General features: G+C 39.7%; 1 protein-coding gene across 1 annotated transcript; it reads right to left on the reverse strand.

The window, feature by feature from the left end:
- Positions 1-522: 522 nt before the first annotated feature.
- Positions 523-6553, reverse strand: LOC148027418 (uncharacterized). Its single transcript, XM_087689104.1, has 7 exons — positions 5905-6553; positions 5036-5735; positions 4391-4633; positions 4137-4205; positions 3755-3820; positions 3469-3525; positions 523-1140 (listed from the first exon to the last, which is right to left on the reverse strand). The coding sequence occupies exons 1-7, from the start codon at positions 6369-6371 to the stop codon at positions 847-849; spliced, it is 1896 nt and encodes a 631-aa protein (XP_087545230.1). The 5' UTR covers positions 6372-6553; the 3' UTR covers positions 523-846.
- Between the last annotated feature and the right edge of the window lie 15816 nt (positions 6554-22369).

The raw sequence follows: 22369 nt of genomic DNA on the forward strand, positions 1-22369 counted from the left end.
CTGATCTTGACAAAGGTAGCTATGCCCTTTTGCTTCCATGCTAGGAAGTCTTAATGATCATTCTTGGGTAAATTTTTCTCGTCACCTACACGAGATAAAAGTGTAAGTTGAAACTTCAACTCTAATATTGGGTATTGTCAATGTCTTGAGCTTGAAGAAGTAGGAAGAGACCGATGAAGGATTGAGAAATACGTAAGCAAGGCGAGCTAAACTAGGAGCTTTAACTTTGATAGCATGAAGAAATTTAGAGTGCAATGAGAGATGAAAAAAGAAGGCATGATCATCAGCAGGTGTGATAAGAGGTTGGTAAAGAAGGTCATTGAGGCACCAATAAGGGTATACTAACCTTTGCACACTACACTCAAGAAAAGTAGTTTCGAAACAAGAAATCCAAGCTCTAGTACATATGAGGACGTACTAGTAGAAATAAGCACATGCAGATGATCAACTTGGCAAACCCCCGCCCCCCCCCACACACACACACATTAATATACCGGATCCTGATTCAAATTTGTATATGGAAACAATAACTGAATGGCGCATAGCAACATGTTATTGAAAGACCAATGAGATTTTCAGGTCGCCTGATCAGCGAGTCTAGATGAAAAACAAGATCAATTGTCATCGTTACCTACAATCAAATTTGAGATCATTTAGTTGATCAGAGCCTTGAGAAGGACGATGGGCCAATCCAGTAGCTGCTGACTACAAAACCAGATTGGGCCATCGTCATTCCATAATTCATGCAGTGTTAATAATCTGGCCGTCTTCATTGACTACAATACGAAGGTGCAGTAATGTAATTAGTGGCTGCATTTATAATCAAATCAGTATGATGATCCTGATTTAGAGGCCGCTTATGTTGGTAATGGTAGAGGATGCCAGCGAAGGAGCCCAGTAGTCAGCCCCATTATCATTGACCACTTGTACCATCCACGTTACAGGAACCAAGCACAATCCTCTGCTTCTGAGGTCTATGATTTGCATGTTATCCTGCTGACGTTGCTGCAGCTTGTCATCATCACCACCATCGCCACCACCATTGATATCATCAGCCTTTGAGGACTTAGTTGCCTTTTCTCCACGACATTGTTGCCCAGTTATACTGCTGATGCTATCGGATAATTTGGCCTTACAATCCTGCATGAATTGGTAATTAGACCAGCGGATGATCAGATTCGGGAGTCATCATGATCATAAAACATCAAGACTATCAAAATCTTAAATATCACCACAATTATCATAATCATCTTAAATATCACCATAATTATCATAATCATCCAACACTGCACACCTCAAGATCACCATTTTACGAATCATCAACATAAGCATCAAGTTGAATCTCTGAGAGTGTGCAATGGAAAGAGAAAAGTGAACATAGAGAGAAGGAGACAAAGGGAACACAAGAGAAAGAAGGAACAAGGCTGCAATGGTCAGCCCCAACACGCAATGCTATGCGTTAGTGCGGGCGCTAGATGGTAGCAGGGAGGGGGATGAGAGAATGATGAGGGCTAGTTGATCACAAAGGATCAATTATGGATAATGGATAATATGAGTGGGAGGGCAGCCTGCCTATATATAGGTGAAAAAGAGGGAAAACTCTAAATGTGATCAAACCTCAGAAAGAAAGCCAAAAGTGCACAAAAAGAAATGCACTAATATGCCCTCCATCTAAAGTGTCTAAAATACATAAAATGACAAACAAATACAAAGTTAGAGCTCCAAATATCCTCATCTGACTCGCACTTAGGCTCACAGGCAAGAGATGACCACAAAAGACACAAATGACTGCTAACACCCCCTCTTAGATCCTTGATGTGGCGGAAGGTCAAAGGAGATGCGAATCTGAGGGTGGCAGGATAAGTGCCAATGTTGATGTAGTCTATTGATGAAGAAAGCCAGCCAAGGAGCACGACCCCATCCCTCTCCATATAAAAATTCAAGCAGACGAAAAGCCATCAAAGGCCAATGGAAACTGAGAGGCCTCAAACAAATCACTCCAAAAAACTCTAGTCATTGGGGATGGGTGAACCAAGCCTCTAATCCAACTAGGAGACGATAGGAAGGAACTATTGAAGGCGCCATAAGCTACATAGAAACACCAAAGACCAAGGGCTAAGCGATAAGGAATGGTGGCTTGATGACAAAGAAAAGGAGTAGCTACATAAAAGAAAGGCCCAAAGTAGACTGGAAACCTTAAATAAACTCCTCACGATCCTAGGAAGTCCCCCTTTGAAGCACAAAGGGCCACAAAATCCACAGTCACATCACCAATATCGTCCCCCTCTAAAAGGGATGGGAGGTATAAGGGAACAACTAGAGGAGATGGTGGGGGATGGAATGAAACCTATGGATAGATGGTGCACAATCAGGAATGGGTGCAGCTATAGAAAGATGCCTCAAGGGCCTTGTACAAAGGAAGGGGAATGAAGCATAGATAGTCCCCTCTCTTGCCAACCTCACACAATAGTGGCTCATGTAGAAGAATCCCTGACAAAGACGGACCAGCTCAATGAAGACAACACAGATCTTGAGTCTAGCAAGGCCATAAACTAAGAGGAGAGGGAAGCTCAAGTTAAGAACATATATGGCCTCAAAAACAGAGCTTGATGGATGGTCAAACAATAGAGGCAAGGTGCCGGCACCACTAATAGGCACTGAAGAAATGTCACTAGCAGACAATGCCCTCTAATGGATGGAGAACCTGTGTAACAAATCACCTTAGGGAGTCATAGGACTCGATGCACCACTATCAGAGAGCCAAGGCTACTCAAGAGTCAAGATAGTCAAAGAAGGCTCCTCCACCTAATAAATGTGTAGAAACACTGACTCGGTGGAAATAACAGGTGATGAAATAGAGATAGATGAAGGCTCCAATATAGATCCACCCTTCGCTCTTAGATGAATGTGAGGGTATATCCTTCAGCACTTCTCCTTGATGTGTGAGGTCTTCCCACAATGAGCACACATGGAATATCCCCTACGCTTCCTCACAAAAGCTGTATCAGAGTCGAAAGATTACTCCAATTTCTTCCTCTTCCCTTTCTTCTGCTTGGCTTGTACCTATAGAGAAAACTGCATAAGCATGGCCATGTGCATGGGCTCTACAAGAAACCGGCTCATTGTGATGCACATCTTGCTCAAGCACAATGGGACTATCTCCTCCCAAGTGAGAGTCTCCTGACTATGAGAAGAGATGAGCACAGTACATGGCTGCTAACAGAATCATTGTAATTACCATTGCAAATGAATATGTAATTAGAAGTGCGATCGACTCTAAAACTCGGACAATCATCGGATTTCTCATAATCTTAAACACTTACTTTCATTAACGCACTATGAGCTGGCAGCTGCAGCTCAAAGTGCTTAGAACATCCTGAATTAGGTCATGAGCATGAGCATTCATGACATGAATGTCTATTGGTGTGATCGTATCATATGAATGGTGTACTACTATATAGAACGTACCTGATTCGGAACAGTCCTTGTGTTCGTGTTGGATGCCATGTACGGAGCAGTCAGCGCCTAATTAAGAGAAGGAACACATAGATTAGAATGAAGGCACTTAGATTAGAGCGAATGTGGTCTGATTATCGCTAAATGAGATAGCTAAGAGAGTATTCCTTTATCCATTAGCTTGAAGGCGAGGATCATTACAATTACTTGCAATGTATGAAGATATGACCCAAAAGGAGCATTTAGCTGTTCATTAATTTAGAGGTAGACTTGGATATTGCAGATGTATTTGTTGTACCTGAACGTGCTCTTGAAGAAATTTGATGCATCCGATCGCTTCGAGCAACACAGATGCGGTGTCCGTCTGTCAGTTATTACATAGTTTTAAGGTTAAATTGTCAGCGAAGCGGTATCAATCAATCAATCAATGCACGTTAATTGCAAGTTATCTTAAAGTAGATTACCTAAACAATTGAGATTTGGTACTAATATCTAGTCAGTGAAATCCTGGCTAACTCAGCCTGAGAATCACTGATCAGTATATTAAGTAACAATCGCTAGCTAACTCAAAATGATAATCCCTGATCAGTACATAACTGATACCTAACTCAAAGTAAAATAACTGATCATTATATTGAATACTTGATAGCTAACTTGAAAGAAAACTGAGTGATCAGTACCTTGCCAAATGGCGACACTAATTGCTGCAAAATTGTGATTCGATCTCCAACCTTCTCCTTGCGGACTTGCTGATCACAACAATAATTAGGGATAAATTCGGTTTCTTTGTTGTCGACTGAAAACACACACTATCTCTCTCTCTCTCTCTCTCTCTCTCTCTCTCTCTGTGCGACAGTCAGTGACTGAGTGAGTGTGTGTGTGTGTGTGTGTGTGAATGACAGCTGGATCATCATTATAACAAATAAGGACTTACTGGCTTCACAGTCGAGCTGGCTATGGCATTGTTGTTCATGAGTTGCGGCTGGGATATACTGAGATTAGACGATATGCTAGGGCTATTAATGGGTTTGACCATGACGGTATCGTTAGCGATGGTGGTCCGCGGCCTCTTCAGCGACTGCTGCAAGAGGGCTGTACTAGTGCTGCTGGTGTCAGAAATCACAGTACTGTTCGATGCCGTGCTGCTACAGTTGCTATTGGTCTGCAAGCTCGCACGCTGTATTATTGACATTAAATTGCATTTCATCACTTGATCATCAGTAACCAACTCAAAACTAATGCTCACTTAATTGTGTTTCTATAATCAGATGATAAATTACACATTACAGCTGGTTACTTGAACATCACGAAGATTTCAGAACTGATGCGCACTCAATTATATTTGATCTATAGTCAGGTTGTAAATCACACATTACTTGTGATTGCTTCTTCGTCACTAACAAATTCAGAACTGATGCTCTCTTAATTATTCATCTCTAATCAGATTATTGATTACAAAATATCGCCACACAACTCAATTTATTGTTTGCGATCAGATAATAAATGTATGTTCTAACAACAGTAATTCTTTCTAGCTCTGATGGGGTTACACCTGTTAATCCAACGATTCCAACCTTACCTGCAGCTGGCCTGGCCGGTGCACTGTCATATTTCGTGTACGGGTGTCAGGAGTAGTTTTGCCGACGAATGATTCGCCATTATTATAGTCGGCGGCGCCATGATTGCGACCATAATGTTGATGATGCAGATGATGATGATGACGGTCACTGATAGTAGCTGTGACGAGAGCCTCTGCGTTCTTAGCGCCAGACATAAGCAGGGGGAAGACACACGTCGATGAGGGATTTGGCGAGAAATTAGCAGCTGGATTAATTAAGCTGCCGCCGCTGCTCACCCGGGAATTAAGGTTATCATTACTATGTGCAGCTGATTTCTGATTAATTGCAGCTAGATCATGATCCATGTTGATGATGTCGCTATAATAGTAATTTATATTGTACTCGGGCCAGCATGTCGAATTAGAGACGATTATATTGCTAGCCGGCCCATGATCTAATGGATACTCTTGGAAAATTGGCCTTATATTGATATTATGATTCGCTGGCTGATGATGAGTGCGTTCATGGGTTAACTCGCCATTAATCTTCGGAGTACTGTAATTAGTCGAGGGGTAGCCATTAACAGTAGTATCGCAGCTGCCGTGAATAAATTTGGGATCCGCTAATTTACATTGCTGTTGCATTTGGTCCCCATCCTTGATAGAATTAGGGTGCATGATTTGCCTTGGATTCTGATCACTGTCAGGTACTCTCAGTGGCCTGAATTGAAGAAGAAATCATCATTATCATAAGCTTAGTCACTATAGATGTAATTAGCAGAAATTATAACGATTGACAAAAGCTTAATCGTTCCTGCACGTGCATATGTTTTAGTCTTAAGAAAACTGATTAACCATCGACTCATGGAAGTATTAAATTGAAAGCTCACAAGCTAATGAGGGGCGACGACCCAATTGTGGTAGTACTGATCATCGGCCACGACGGATTAATGATGTTGTGATTAAACAAGCTCATCTGATCGGAGGTATTAATATTGCCATTATTATGGAACATGATCATGGAAGAGTCGACGTCTGGCAGGTTGTCCATTATATTGAATGGTGCTGATGCAGCAGCAGCTCTAGTAGCTGTAGTATCAGTAGTTACGGTGCTGGTGCCGAAGTCCCACCATACTGGATCTGCCGGCGCAGGAATCTGGTTAAGCTGATCGTCGGCGGCACCCATAGCTTCACTGTTGATATAATCAGACATTATGTGGGTGGCGAAATCATTGAAGCAATTAGCAGCTGCGTCATTCGCGGCATTGTAATTATTGTTATTCTTGGATGGGTGTAATAATTGAGTAGTAGTAGTACTAGGGTGGTAAGGAGGATTAGAAGTGGCGCTGCAATCCATGGGGGGAGCAGAATGAGAGGATCAGTAGTTTACTAGGTTATACAGGTCATGTGTATGATGATCAGCAGCTAATGAGAGAGAGAGAGAGAGAGAGACCCTAATTTTGAGAGAGTGTGTAATGTGAGAGAGAGAGAGAGAGAGAGTAAGTAATTTTGAGTGTGTAATGAGAGAGAGAGAGAGAGAGAGCCTAATTTTGAGTGTGTAATGAGAGAGAGAGAGAGAGAGAGAGAGCCTAATTTTGAGTGTGTAATGAGAGAGAGAGAGAGAGAGAGAGAGAGAGAGAGAGAGAGAGAGAGAGCCTAATTTTGAGAGAGTGTATGTGCACACGCGCATGCGCATGTGTACACGTGCGAGTGCGCACATGAGGGGGTTGGGGGTAGTAAGTGAGACTACATTAACATTTAGGAAATAGTAAATTAGCATTTGGGGAGTTTGGGAAAAGATGGGTTCACTTCATTATCCCAGAGCCAACTCAAGTTTCAGAAAAGCCTTCTCAAAACTACGTAGTTTTAACTATAATGATTTAAAAATAGGAGAAAGGTCTATCTAATTTTCTAAAATTCCTCCTTAGTGTGAAGCCAAAAGGACTTATGTATGGTTTAGAAAAAAAAAAAGAGCCAAGTTCCTAAACTATGTACCCTATCTACCTTTAGGAGTGAGATGATAAGTCAAATATAGTCATTTGATCAATTCTCTCTCTCTCTCTCTCATATAGAGATTCATGTGCCTTCTCTACCAAGTCACCAACTTTACTTCCTTGGCACACACCAAACCCCACCTCCCTCGAGCAGATAATACCTAATACCTCTATTGTATGTCCTACCTCATCTTCTTAATACTATAATGCTACCACTAATCCTTACCCTATCGAATAATCCCTATCATGTCTACTACCTCACCCCCTTAATACTATAATGATTACGCTCATCTTTACCACATCATTCTCTTAATACTATAATGATGATCGCATTAATCTTTACCCCAACGCATGCTTTAATAGTTTCCATCTATCAATTCCTCGATCTGCTTTAAGCCAAGATCTTACCCAAATCTTGGAAAGTGGGGGTGCTAAACTCCCAACAATAATCACATAACCCTTTACTAGATACTCTAGGCGATGCAGGATGACGTCCTTCCGATGGCCTCCAACAACCTATATTCCACGACGATGATGTCACATATGTATACATATATCTATGTGAGAATATTTGACATCCCCCCGGCCCCATTCAACAGACAAATACAATTATTCAATTGTACCAATCACACGCAACAAAGGTAAATTGAAAAGGGGGATTGGATCAGGGTTAAAAAAGCAAAGGAACGACTATGCTTCTCCCCTCTCTCTTTTGGAAGACGCGTGGGGCCTTGCCTTGCCCATCGATAGACCTACACGTATCTACACGTGCTGTGAATCATTCTATCGTACTCATGTGAAAGAGAGTTTGTTTCTTTTTACTTTTAGTCATACCTATCCCTACTACTCCAATAGATAGATGGCTAGAAGCTACCACCACTCACTGCTCCAATATATGGGATAGGTACTATTACTCCATCCTTACCAACACATTAGAGAGAGAGAGAGAGAGAGAGATAGAGAGAGAGAGAGAGAGAGAGAGAGAGAGAGCCTTGCCTAGAGCCTTCATTGACCTCATCCCTCGTTGACTTTGTGCATGTTGGTAGCTCTCCCTCTTCCCTTGGACCAAAACCTAAAAGAATATAGTAAAGTCTGGGCATACCTTGGACCAAACCCTAAAAGGATAGACCAATATGAACATACCTTGACTCCAATAGTATTGTACAATTGGGATGGAATTTCTACATCATGGGAATGGAGTATCAAATCATCGGGCTTAGTTCACATTGGGATGCATTGATTACATTTAAGGCTGTTAGAGCCCTAGAGGTGTGCTATAGTTTATTTAACATGTTCCCACACATTGAGATAAAAACTCGGTAGTCATATGTTAATATTTGTCCTATGCACAAGATGTAGAATAGAACTATGGGTGGGAAGTTCAACACAATAAGTTAACCACAATTACTAATATAGGTTAGGCACAACTTGCATGATATGGATTGTCTCTTGTAAAATAGATAATGTGGCACTCCATGGACGTTAATTGTTTGACAACCATATGCTTACATACCATGCACAATGTTTAACTGTCTACTCTCAATTTTAGAAACTAAACAACATAAAGTCGACATAGTGCACTCACTAAATAGTATCAATTACTGTAATATGACAAGCTCATTCTTATGGACATCTAATTCTGCATGTATTTATGAATTTCCATGTGCATGTATATAGAGGTATGTGCTTCATGTAGCAAAAATGGACATGCCTAGAGATCTATACAGTTTGTTGAAAGTGAACAACCAAAATGCTCAGGGAGAGTCCACCTAATAGAACATGTAAGATACCATGTGAGTTCAAAAGAAAGGATATTATATTTAGTAAAATACAAAAGAGGTTTTTTAATTACAATTTGAAAATAAATTGTAAGTTTAGTAAAGTAAAAGGGGTCCTTTTAAGGCCTTATAACATGTAAAGAAAGGGTTTTCCTTAAGATCGTTTGAATTCACATTATATAAATAATTTCTTATAGGTGGGCCCCTCGGGCCAAAATTACAATCTCAAATATTCTAGGAAAGCTATAGAGGAAAAAGTTGCACATCTAATTATATCTTAAACCCAAATGAAGGTTTCATCATGCATATGAATGTGTAGACTAGAGTTTGACATTTCAAAGAGCACTTACATCAATGGTTGCCATGAAATTGCAGGGTTTACACACTAAGACTGCGCTGAGTTTCCATCAAGGTTTACGATTTAGGTTAAGGATCAAATTATGAAGTCTTGTGAACACAAAGCTAGAAAGAGACAAAGAAAGGGTGTACGACTAGGAGACTAACTTTGCATGGGTCAAAGGATGCACATAAGTGGGTGGACCCACACGTAAAGCACATGAAAGAAGAAAATGGAGAAGTGGAAGAATGAAGTTATAGGGACAAAAGAAGAAAGAAGGCCTAACATCATGGAGAGGTAAGAACTTGTGAACATAGCACAGCGAATGTGGTGCATATAAGAGTGAAGACAAGAAGAAGGGTGGCACCATCCTACTACCAATAGGAAAGACTACACCTAATACAAAGACTGCTACTTAGAATAGCACTACCATGACGAATGCATACAACCTTTAAGGAGCATATTACAAAAAAGAGATGAGGTGAAAAAGAGTTGAGTAAAAAGGAAGAACAACCTAAGTCCAAGTTTGACTATGAAGTTGTGATAGGGACTTTGATAATATCAAGATCAAGTATAGAAGAAACTAGAAACAAGAGGTCATTTTTTAGATGTAACCTAATATTTGTTGGTTGAGGACCATAAGGCTCTATTATTGGTATGCTAGCCAATCATCCTACCTTCATGGTGAGGGGGACTCAGCACTTTAATTTTCGCCTTCTGATCATTTGTTCTGTATGAGGGTCTCAATCATTATTTGTATGAGTTACTCTTTTAATCACAAAACAAGGTTTTCTACTACAAGGGTATCACTTTTTTTCCCAAATCTCATATTAAATGGGAAAACGAATATCGATCAATAATTTCATCCTAGGTAACTTATTTTTGGGTCTCAATTATTAACTCTTGGGGTGACACTTAATATTTCTATCAAAGAATAACCTTGGCATGCATGCTATCAAGAATAAAATTTTCTACTACATGCTAACACATTTCCCAAGATCAAATTGAATGCAAAACATAAGGTGAAAATAGTGTCACCTTTCAATCATTTGTCTTGTTGTGTGGGTCTTAATGATCAATTCTCATTAAGTAATAGATGGTCATTCTATCATGAAGCAAGGCTTGCTTTACATGTTTGTATACTCTATGTCCTTGACAACAAAACATATGGAAACCAAATTTTCACCTTACAACCTTTATTTTGACATATGGCAAGTCTCAATGATTATTATATACTAAAGTTATAGTTTGCTTTGAATCTTCAAGCAATTGTTACAACTTTAAATCTCTTATCAAGAGACACACATGTGCATTTGCACCTAGAAAACTTTGGCGTATGCTATCAATGTACATTTCTAGTATACATTTATTTATACAATGAAAAAGATATACTAAAAACCAAAACAAGTCAAATTATGGTTGGTGTAACTTGGAGGTTCCTCTAATGCCCATCTGACCAAATCTTCTAGGACCCTAAAAAGAGAGCAAGTGCCATGATGGGTGCTAGCTAGACCTTGGTAGAGCTCCCATATTAAACATTGCAAGGATTTAGGACTTTTGAACTAGGTGGTCATGACATGGCCTATGTCAACTTTTTTGTTGAAAAACTCAATGGTGTTAGTAGAGATGGCTTGGTGGAATTAGTATTATGTCTTAGATTACTCTTTGAGGATCAACTAACCAAAGCCAATAAGTACATGGAATATTGCAAGGACTAGTTATAAGCCTTAAAAGTGTGAATAGTTCACCTAACTTTTGGTAGAAGCCCTAACCCTAACCCTAGTGTATAAATGCCCAAAAGTGAATGGAAAAGCTTATTTATATGTGCACAATTTTGAGCAATATCTTCTCTTTTGCCTTTTGTTCTCTATCTTATACTATCATTGTTCCGAGTGAGGGAGAAAGGGAGTGAGCAATAGTGTGTGAGTGAGGTACTTGGATTAAGACGCCTATCTCCTTCTTTTGCTTCTCAACTCTTTCTTGATGGTGAGAGTTTGAGACTAGAGCATGTGTAAGGGAGAGTTGTAGATAAGCGTGAAGTATCCAAGCACAACAAAGCTCTACAATGAGCACTTCTTCTTAATGATGGTGTAATTGTTTTAGATCTCATTTTTAGATGCAAAAGGAGTGAAGTGTTGTTCAAGAGCTTATGGATCATGGAGCCATTTACAAACCTTTCAAGTATCAACTAAAACATTAGAAGTACGCAGGTCATGAGTTCATTACAACTCAAGGCTAGTGTTTTTGTTATATGGCATGTCCTACATAATGGGTTATCTCACACATGTACAAACCAAAATTGACCTTTGCACATGAACTCGCTTGTTAAGGAAAGGTTATAACCATACAACTATATGTAAATGATTACCATTAGTTTTTTCTTCAACCGTCCATTGTATACGTAAGATTCATCATCATCAAACTCATCCTTGTCACACTAAAGCTACAACAAGACTGATCATCGGCTTCCTAGTTCTCATCCACATGTGCCTCGATTGGATTAATGCCACTACTCTCATTGATACAAATAAGGTCGTGATAAAGTTGAGACAAAATATTTGAAAGGATGTTGAGTGGGATCAAGGCAAAAGCATCCACTCCAAATCAACTGGATGAGGTAATAAGTTGAGAGAAGAAGGAAGAGTGAGACATTTTTAATGCATCTTGAATGTGTACTAGAACTCCCCATAAATCATCGACTCCATCAAAGCATTCATCGTACCCTCAAGGAACAATTTCGAATCATTTGGTGATAAAAACAAGTGGAAGTGCTACTTGACAGATTAAACAATGAAGGTTAAGGTTCTATAATAGCCTTACATCATGTGCATTCAAAGCCTACTTTAAAATATCCTTACATGTGAACTTTTCATTCATTAGATATACCCCTTTTTGTTCAATCTATGAATGGCCCCTTTATATGGTACCCTTTTGTATATAAAAAATGTGTAAAAACCATATTTAGAAAATCTTGTATGTTGAATGCTCATGATACACACATACATTGATGAGTGACCCCTCCCCTCCTCAAACTTTTCTATAGAATCGATATCCACTATTAACTATTCACCATCATTTAAAGAGAGAAAAGAAGAAGAGCCCATGAAGTCAAGGATCATAAATGGCCCAAAGTAGAGTAATGCTTGAGCAAGACGAGGATCGCTAGAGCCAAGATGACTCCATCATTAGCCAATGCCCAAAGATTAGGAGAGCTATTCAAGTCCACCAATGGCATAGTTTAAGGAGTACTTGAGGAGTGAAGGAGCCATGACTAGGAACTCAACATAGTACTTGGTGCGCAAATCGCATGCTGGATGTGTACGTAGAGAGTGCCGGAAGGTCCCCAAGAACAAAAGAACTCTACTAAAGCTCATAAAACAAGAAGAAATATTTGCACGACATGAAGAAGGAAAAAGCGCCACCACCCGCCACACCAAACACCCAAGGTGACTCTCTCTCTCTCTCTCTCTCTCTCTCTCTCTCTCTCTCTCTCTCTCTCTCTCTTTGTTTCTCTCTTCCTCTCTCTGCTCTGTCTGTGTATTTAGGATTTGTGATTCCGTTATGTATTGCCTTTTGTAAATCATCAATGGCGGTCGTCGGCCTAAAATCGGCTGAGCGAGCGCGTCTGATAGCGCGTCTACATCTCAGTGTAGACGCAGACATAGACGCAAAAAATGTTTCCTCTCAGAGCGTCTGAGGCCGCATCTTACAGCGCGTGTGCTCTGCAGTGTACACGCGATGATACACGCACTGCACAGAAGGTTGACCTGCAGTCTACACGCGATTATACACGCGCATTGACCTGGGATGCGCGTCTGTGCTGCATCTTAGATGCGCAGATAGGCGCGCTAGAAAGAAGGTTCACTCTAGAGCACGTCTGAGAGCGCATCTAACCTACAATGTAGACGCGGGGATACATGCGCCAGGTCTCCCAGTTCTGATAGCAAACAATATATTTTTGCAATGATGAATGTGACCAATCCCATGTTTTTGTTTATCAGTTTTCTTGTTTAAGAGAAGCATTAGCACTTAAGTGTTATGCTCAATGTCTAAAGAAAGCTCTTTGAAAATGTAGGTAATATATGATTTTTTGTATGCAAATAAATTTGTCTTTTTCCTGTGTTTTTTTTGCAGATGTCGTATCCTGGTTCATCTAGCAATGACCCAGATGTGGATCGCATGAATGATACATTGGCCTCCTTTGGCAGGGGGGTCAATGCATTTTTTGGAGGTTTTCCTAGTAGGGAAGACTTCATGGGAGAGATGACCAGACACCTTGGCCGCTCTCCCACAGCGGATGAGGTGTTCAGTGTCATGTCTGGGACGCCTCTGGCGTCTTTGCCTAGCACTACTTCCCAGACTCCACATGTAGGTACTCCACATACAGGTACTCCATATGTAGGTACTCCATATGCAGGTACTCCATATGTAGGTACTCCACGTGCTCCACGTGCATCGGCTGAAGCACAAGCATCTGCAGAAGCACATGTATCTGTAGAAGCTCGTGCATCCAGCGAGGCAGAGAGTAGTCGACAGAGAGGGAGGAGGGAGAGTCGAGGGGGAGGACGAGGCTTGTGTGGGGGTTGCCTAGGAGGTGGCGAGCAATCACCCTCACCAGTAGATCACGTAGAGGAGGTTGTACGCCAGTACTATAGAGTTACAGATGCTGGTGGCATCTTTCATGATGATGAGGGAAGGGATGTAATGGCGTACATGAGGAGCGTCGTGCATGCGACGTATAAAGATTGTTTCATTGCCTTCAAAAATCAGAAAAGCGGCTTGTGGCAGGAGGTGTTGAGGGCAGTCCATAGGAGGTACCCAAATCCTGAGGATCGGCGATTCTCGGATGATTGGGGACGTACAAAAGTGAGGGATATGCTTCACAACAAAAGATCCCACCTCATAACACGGGCCAGGGACTCACTGCGGAGGCTGGAGGAGGGGCGTGGAGCCTATCGCCAACCACCTATATGCCACTGCATAGAGTGGAAGAAAACCAAGAAGAAAGCAGCTGAGAAAGTGAAGAGTCGCCAGCACGCAGAGGCGCGACGGATCCAAATGGAAACAATGGGATCGTCGCATTACGGATCGAGCGGCAGAGAGTCGTGGGAGGCAGAGTTTGTAAGTATATTTTGATTTTTAGTTTTTTTTAATTTATATTTCTTTCAATTATTTATATATTTTAGTCTAATATATTGTGACTCATAATTGTTTGTATATCTCTAAATGTTTTGCAGACTACCATCGTTGGTAGGACACCTACTCCTAGAGAGGTAGGTTACCATCAAGGCCATAACCGCGCAGCGACATGGCTTCACTTTTATGAGGAGGGTCTCATCACTCAGGGCCAATACAACCGGGCCATGAGGATTCGACAGCCACAGGAGGTATGTTTTTCTTACTCTCCTATTAAAAGTATAGCTAATTATAACTTTTTCTCCACCTTGTCTATGTAAGCAACCCTGATCTTTTGTGTGTGTAGGCGAACCCGGATGTGGAGCATAGCGAGGAGGGGGATAGCGATGCTAGTAGCCATGGTGGTACTAGCGAAGATGTTTCCTCTTCAGATTCGTAGAGAAGCACCATACCTCCTCATGAGGCCTTCTTTTCTTGTATATGTATGATATCTCTTTGAGCCTACTGCTTGTGACCACGCTTTAGGTCGCAAGCCTTGTAAATGCTTTTGATATATAATGAATACATGGACTTTTATTTTCAATTCTCGTACCCGTAAGATACATTGTCTTTTTTCCAAATACACAATCTGATGTATGGGAGGGGAAAAAAAAAAAACCAGAGAGCATGTGGTTTTTTTTTCCAGTTCTGTTTTGCGCGTCTATCAGCGCGTCTAAATTGCAGATAATTCGCGTTTATACGTGCGTCTATAATGCAGACTACACGTGCTTCATAATTCAAATTTAAAAAAGAAATTAAATATCTTTTTTTAAAGGACATTTTTTGTTTTTCGTTCGCGTCTATCCGTGCTTGTAAAAGTGTGTCTACCAACGTGTCTATATGCGCATGTATATGTGCGTCTATTGTGCGTCTATTTGTGCGTGTAAATTCGTTGATACATGTGATTATAGACGCGAAATGGTAAACGCACAAATAGACGGGCGGATAGACGCGCCCGTAAGAATTTCTCTATATTCAAAAATCGCGTCTAAATGTGCGTCTATGAGGCCTTTTTGGTGTAGTGAAAAGAAGAAAAAGAGAGGATATAAAACATCACTGGAAAGGGCATATCATTGCTTTCAAAATTACGCATGAAGGGTGGTTAGTTAAAGTGCAACATGTTTACATGGCCAAGGATATGCACTTATCTCCTAATGAACGTGTTTGCCAGCAAACACATTGTAAGTCTTAAATTGATAACATATTTGATTTTTGTAAAAAATTAAGCAAGTATTAATATTGAATTCTTTGTTGTAAATATATTTCCATCAACAAGTATTGAATGGCAACCTGTGGAGAGTTTGAGTGGAACTTTGAATGCGATTCATAAGGCATTTACAAACATTATATATGCTGATGAGGCCATCGGTTCTTTCAGTGAGAGAAGAATTTTTATATATTATGCACAATATGTGGTTCCATCTAAAGAGGGTACATATGGACATATTAAGGATTTGCCATTGCCAAGTCTCTCCTCTCCTATTTGGGAGGTTCCTGATAAGGCAACCATGAATAGTTTTAAATTCAAAATATGTCAAGATATTCAAAGTTCCATGATAGCTGGAAGGATCTCAAGAAGAATACGCCTGTCATGGTTTATCCCCTTATATATCTTTGTGGGTTGCTTCAAAATAGCAAACTTACAGAGAACAAAAGTATCTTGGCTAAGTAGAAATTTTGCAAGTGCAGAACTAGATAACATTATAGGGAAGCTTTGGAAATCTAGAGATCTTGACCATAAGGGCGACACCATGAGGTGTATTATATGCCCCCAATCCTTGTCTTTGTGTTATAATATGCACGACAAACTCTTGCTTTGGGTTTTGATTATAGGAGATACAAACTATGTAAGGGATACCTTGGAGATGCTAGATTGTACATCCCCAGAATATAAGTTCAAAGTAAACAGTAAAGTAGTAGGGAAAAGAGTTGAACGCTTTTTCTCTTGTATAAGTAGCTTGCCTCCTTCAATTGTAAGCTTTGAGCCATAAAATTGAAAACATTACGTTGGACAAAAAGCTTTTCATTGAATGAAGAGTTACAAAATTGAAGTGTAGATATATAAAGATCTTGCCATTTATATCTATTTGTCTTCTTTCATCATTGTAACTTCTTTGTAACTTTTTGAAAAGATAGATCTTGCAGTTGCAGTGGCTTTTTTTTTTGGTTGGTTGAAGAATTTAACTTGAACAAGGGCCCTCTTCTCTTGAGGGGGTAGATGAGAAGATGGATGAGAAAGTGTTGGCATTTCTGTCTTTGTGGAGCTTGCCTTACTCGTCTTTCCAGATGACTTTCCTTTTGCCTTACTCTTAGTTAAGGATTTATGTGGAGGAGAGTCGGGGTCGACTGGCGTGATTGCCCTATCCAAAATTTACTCAATACATCTCTCTCTTATCCACCATGTGTATGAATCGGGGTAATCTTTGCACTGCAAGGAAAATTGTAATAAGTTGTAAGGTGAGTGATAGTTCGTACTTATAGGGAGTAAAAACAAAGAAATGGAATGATTATAAAATTTGATAATAATGTTGTTTCTCAAAATCTAATAACGTTGCTCATAACAGAATGTGAAAGATACTTACATTAACCCCATCTATCTTGAGAATCTTTGAATCTATTGTCCTACAAACATTTGAAATTACTCTCCATCCACAAGAATACACATCATTTTGTAAGGGCACTTCTTGTAAGAGAAAACTATATGGTTTTTGAGGATCACCAATATCCTCATATGTAGTGTTCAAAAAGGTTACCACCAACCTCCCAGTACTGTAAATGGAAACATGTTATAAAAAAAGGACAATAAATAAAATAAACAATATACCAAAAAGTGAGGATTTGTATTCAACGCACATTTTTGCTTGACCGTGGATACCCCTAAGAGAGTTCGTAAGGATAATTTTTGGAGTGAAAATATCAATACATTAAGCTCCAATGTCCTCTGCAAAGTAAAATGTTAGTAAGAAATGCATACTATAAAGAAGTATACATTAAACCCTTTGCAAAATTGCATGCCTTTCAATGTAAGGAAAAAAAATATGGTAATTTGTAATTGGATCGAACGATCTGAAAAATAATTCTATGTTTGAACGAGATTTTGAAAACAATTCCACTGATAGCAGTGGATCAACGATAAATATAGTTTTAGAGATTTCTTGGCTAAGAGAAGAAATCAATGCCCTAAAACCAAAAGAAAAACCAAATGAATGTCAATTGCAATGAACAAAACAACACTATCATTCAATTAAAAAAATTTGAGCCAAAAATCCTTACCTTATGCAACAAAAGACTACTGAATCTGACAACTGAATATCTTTCTTAACAAACATTCCTTTGTCCTCAGGGGAAATACTAAGATAGTCTTCTAACGAAGTGCAAGAGACATTCACAACTATTTTCCTGTATACCTCATCCATTCTCTTCAGATTGACAGGACCAAGGACATCAAATTTTCTCTTGCAAACTTCATCCTCTGACTCTACTTGATGGGCGACTTCTTTAGGTTCTTGATAGGCAGACACTTGTTCGGAGGTGGTCTTTGTAGGGTGTAAATGTGTCACGTCCTCAATCACTGGCCGTTTCGCTCTCCTAGACAATTTTGGAGGAACGTTAAGGATCTCAAATGCTTTTTTATCAGTAGTGGGCAAAGGCCTCAATACCTTGTCGAACCTATACCTGAACCTATACCTGATTTTGCTAACAATACTAAAGTCTTTGTTCATCAAAGTCATTCTATGAGCGTGGGTAGCAGCAATGTAAGCATCGTTCATAAAATCAATAACGAAGTCTCCAGCAGCCTCCTGAAGGCAAAGAATGGTTGCAAGCTACCATTTTTTTTGCATGCCAACTTCAATGGACACCCTTGATAATCTAAAAGAAATATCTTTGACAACCCTAATAAATGTTGTCTTTGGAATCACATGTTGTGTAGCTCTTTGTGCCTTCCTTATCTCACTAAAACATTTCTGAACATAAAAAAATATTAACTTTCTCTTTCTCTTCGGCTTGGAAGGGTCTTCTTCTCCTTGGGCATAAGAGGGTCCAGGTTGCTCTATCTGTTGAATAGGGGCTCTAAGGGAGGTTGGAAACTTAGCAGATGTTGTAGGGTAGGACTGTAAATGATGAAGCTTACTCTAGGTAGGAGAAGACATTGTCTTTGCACTAGATTTTTTAGATTCCATGGTAGGAGACTAAAGGCAACCAAGGGTAGGTGGGATCTGAGGGCCACCAAGGGTAGGTGGGATCTCAGGATGGAAAGATTGAGAAGCTGAAAGCCTTGTCTCCTCCTCACTCTCTTTGCTGTCTATATACACCTTCCTTGCAGTCTGCTTTGTCCTAGCCATGAACCTGTAGAAAAATGAGACTTGTTAGAACATTTAAAAACCATGAGTAAAAAATGAGACTAGTTAGAATATTAAAAAACCACAAGTAACCCAATAGAAATAACAAATATGGTGCGATAGGAGAAAAAGCACGGGTTTGAAGTGAAGCTCCTCGCGCCGTATTTGTGGATGACCGATACGGCGTGATAGGGAAAAACCGTGGGTCAAAAATGTAGTTCCTCGCGTCGTACTTGCAATAGGCCAGCACAGGTTAATTGATACAACGCGAATATAGTGAAACAAAGTTTTGAAAAGCAACCTCTGGCGCCGTATTTGTGGTGAACGATACGATGCGAAGACAGCGAAAACAGTGAAGCGCGGATTTGCAGTGTTGGATACGGCACGAAAACAATGAAGCGCATGTTTAAAAAGCACCTGCTCACGCCGCATTTGCAGTGATTAATACGGCGCGACTATGTTTAAGCACAGGTTAGAAAAACAACTCCTCGTGCCATAATTGTGATGACCGGTATAGGGCGAAGTTGATCTCGACGTGGCATATTGCAGAAGTTTCATGGGCATTGATGGATGAAAAGAATATGCCAAAATATTTTTGGTATGTAGTTGTATATACTACTATCTATATTATGAACAGAACTCCCACAATTGTAGTTTATGGGATGACCCCCAAAGAATGCTTTATAGGCAAGAAGCCCAATGTATCACACTTCAAAGTGTTTGGTTGTCTTGCATTTGTTCATGTTCCAGATGAGATGCAAAGGAAGCTTGATTCAAAGGATGAAAAATATAATTTTATTGGATACTCTTTAGAGAAAAAAGGGTATCATTGTTATAACCCTGTCACAAGTGAGAGTTTAGAGTAAGTAGGGATGTTATTTTTTATGAGATGAGCAGTTGGTATGCATCTAGTGGTGATGCATTGGATGAGATGATATATATAGAGAGCATATGACAATGTAAAGGCTCCATTGAGTGATTGAGTTGTATATAGGTCTAGCAAGGTTAGATGCCCTATTAAAAGATTTGGCTTTGAAGGTTATGTATCTCACTATTATACTTTTATGGTAAAGGTGGTTGAGGATGTTGAGCCTACTTTTTTTGAGAATGTTGTTGGTCATACCCATTGGGATGGAGCAATGGATGAGGAAATGGCTACATTAGAAGCCAATAAGACTTGGGATCTAGTACAATTTCCTAAGGGAAAGAAAGATATTGGCTGTAAATGGGTCTACAAAATTAGACATAATGTAGATGGTTCTAATAGCAGGTATAAGGCAATGCTAGTTGCTATTGCTCAAACATGTGTCATAGATTATGAAGAGATATTCAATCCAATTGTTAGGATGGCAACTGTTATATGTGTGATTGCTTTGGTAGGAGACAAAGATTGGAGTTTGCAACAAATGGATGTAAAGAATGCCTTCTTGCATAGTGAATTGCAAGAAGTGGTATATATGGAGCCGCCAGTAGGTTATGAGGATTTAGAGCATCCCACATATGTGTGCAGGTTAAAGAAGGTGCTCTATGGGCTAAAACAACTACCTAGAGTATGGTTTGGAGAGTATCTTGTCAACATTATCTTTTATATTTCTGATACTGATCACTCACTTTATGTGAGAAAGGGAGATGTAGGTTTGGTTATCATAGTCGTCTATGTGGATGTCTTGATCATCACAAGTGATAGTGGCATCCTAGACGTTAAGAACCATTTGAACAAGAAGTTTTGATATGAAGGATTTGAGTGAGCTAAGGTACTTTCTTGGTATTCATGTGATCAAATGTGATGATGGTATATGGCTATCCCAAATGTAGTATGGTTTGGATATATTGTCCAGGTATGGTATGTCAATATGTAAGCCTCTTTTAGTGCCATTGGAGCAAAATGTGAAGTTGAGTGCTGATATTGGGGACGAGATACAAGATCCTACTATGTTAAGGAGCAGGGAGTGTGATTTACATGGCTATCACAAGGACACACTTGAGTTATGCTATTGGCCTTGTTATTCAGTTTATGTAGATGCCTAAAAAGCCTCATTTGGATGTAGTTAGATAAATATTGAGATATGTGAAGTCCACTTTGCATGATGGAATTTTTTATGAGGTAGGTAAGGATGTACATGTGTTTGGATACAAAATTGCAGATTGTGCTAATATCAGGTCTGATAGAAGATCTACGAGCAAATTCATGTTTTCCCTAATAGTGTAGTATTTATGTGGTGTAGTAGTAAAAAGTAACATATGGTTGCTTTATTGAGTACAGAGGCTAAGTATAGAAGTGTTGCAATCGCAGCATGTGAGGTGGTATGGATATAAAAGTTATTGGGTGATTTGTAAATGCAAGGAGATGGTCCAGTTGTCATTCACTGTGACAACATGAGTAGCATACAGTTAGCTAGGAACCTAGTGTTCTACTCTAGGACAAAACACATTGAGGTGTATTACCACTTTGTGAGAGAGAAGGTACTTGTAGGAGAGGTTGACTTGATTTATAATAGCACATAATATCAAATAGCTGACATTTTCACAAAGGCATTGGGTGCAAAGAAGCTTAAAATTTTTTGAAGCTTACTTGGAGTTGCAGAGATATAGTTGAGCTTGAGGAGTATTGAGATAGCAAGTTGAACACGTGTAGATATTGATGATGGACCTCTTGGTTAGATGGGTCTACACATCTACATTTAGCGTGTCGGTGGTCATTATGATCCTCACATGGTCACTAACTTATCACTTATTATATTTAGTTTGTTGTACCTACCTACAGCTCTAGCATTGTATAGCATGAGTCGATTAGTATAGTTCGGTTATATACTATTTGACTTAGTAGGCAACTTTTCTTTATATTGTATCATATCTATACTTTGTGTACATTGTATTTTGTGTGAAAGAAGAATAAGAAACCAACAATAAATTTTTTAAGCCTCTATCTCTCTTCTTGTGTTCTTGAGTTAGCTTCCTCTTGTGTGTATAGTGTGTGGTGTTTAGCACAATAGCTCAAGCAAGTCTCCCCACCATGTGATTCTTGACAAATTGGAGATGGTGCACTAGTCCCCTAGGATTTGAGATGAAGTGAAGTCTAAGACTTGATTCTAAGCAACTTCTTGGGTGGCTTGAGTTGAGTTCATTGTGGAGGTTGTAGGTTCCTAGTGCTTAAGCTCCTATTTTTAAGTAGGTAGTTGCAGTTGATGGTGTTGAGATACTCGTGTGCTTGATTGTGATGGTGTTGAAACACATTAAGATGGTGCTATATTGGCTACTATGCCATGTTTTCTTCTACTAGAGGAGAGTATAGTAGTGAGTTGAATACTAGATTTAATAGGGGTCATAGAGTGGGTTGGTCTATGCTCTTGTTGATTGGATGGTCTTGGGATGATTGCTATGATGCGTGTGGTCTTGCCAACAATGAGTGTTGTGGGGCTCTTGGGAAGGTAAATCCAATAGTTACCTTCGTAGAATCCCTATGCTCACAATAGGGCTTTGGAGACACATAAGAGCATTGCATGTGCTTGTTTACCATAACACCAACTCTTTTGTTTAGGTTTATTGTAGGAGGTTCGAGGTTTGGATCTCCTTGTAGATTGAGCTTCGAAGGGATCAGAATTGTCATTGGGGACCCATTTGGTTTGATGCTTTTGAGTGGTGGAAAACTTACTCATTGGTTCCTATTTACTCTTCTTAGCATGTTTTATATCATTTATTGGTTTTGTACCCCCGTCACTAGAGTTGGTGCA

Source organism: Lygodium microphyllum, chromosome 12 (genome assembly GCF_053477565.2).
Source record: "Lygodium microphyllum isolate KBCC chromosome 12, Lygodium_microphyllum_v1.1.10, whole genome shotgun sequence".
In the NCBI taxonomy this organism is placed as follows: domain Eukaryota; kingdom Viridiplantae; phylum Streptophyta; class Polypodiopsida; order Schizaeales; family Lygodiaceae; genus Lygodium; species Lygodium microphyllum.

Bases quoted from the DNA above. Each gene is read 5' to 3' on its own strand.
- LOC148027418 (XM_087689104.1), bottom strand. From the start codon at position 6,371: ATGGATTGCAGCGCCACTTCTAATCCTCCTTACCACCCTAGTACTACT. The intron at 4,206-4,390 runs GTAAGTCCTTAT...TGTTGTGATCAG, and splicing joins CCAGCTCGACTGTGAAGCCA to CAAGTCCGCAAGGAGAAGGT. The intron at 1,141-3,468 runs GTACGTTCTATA...CAATTCATGCAG, and splicing joins CAAGGACTGTTCCGAATCAG to GATTGTAAGGCCAAATTATC.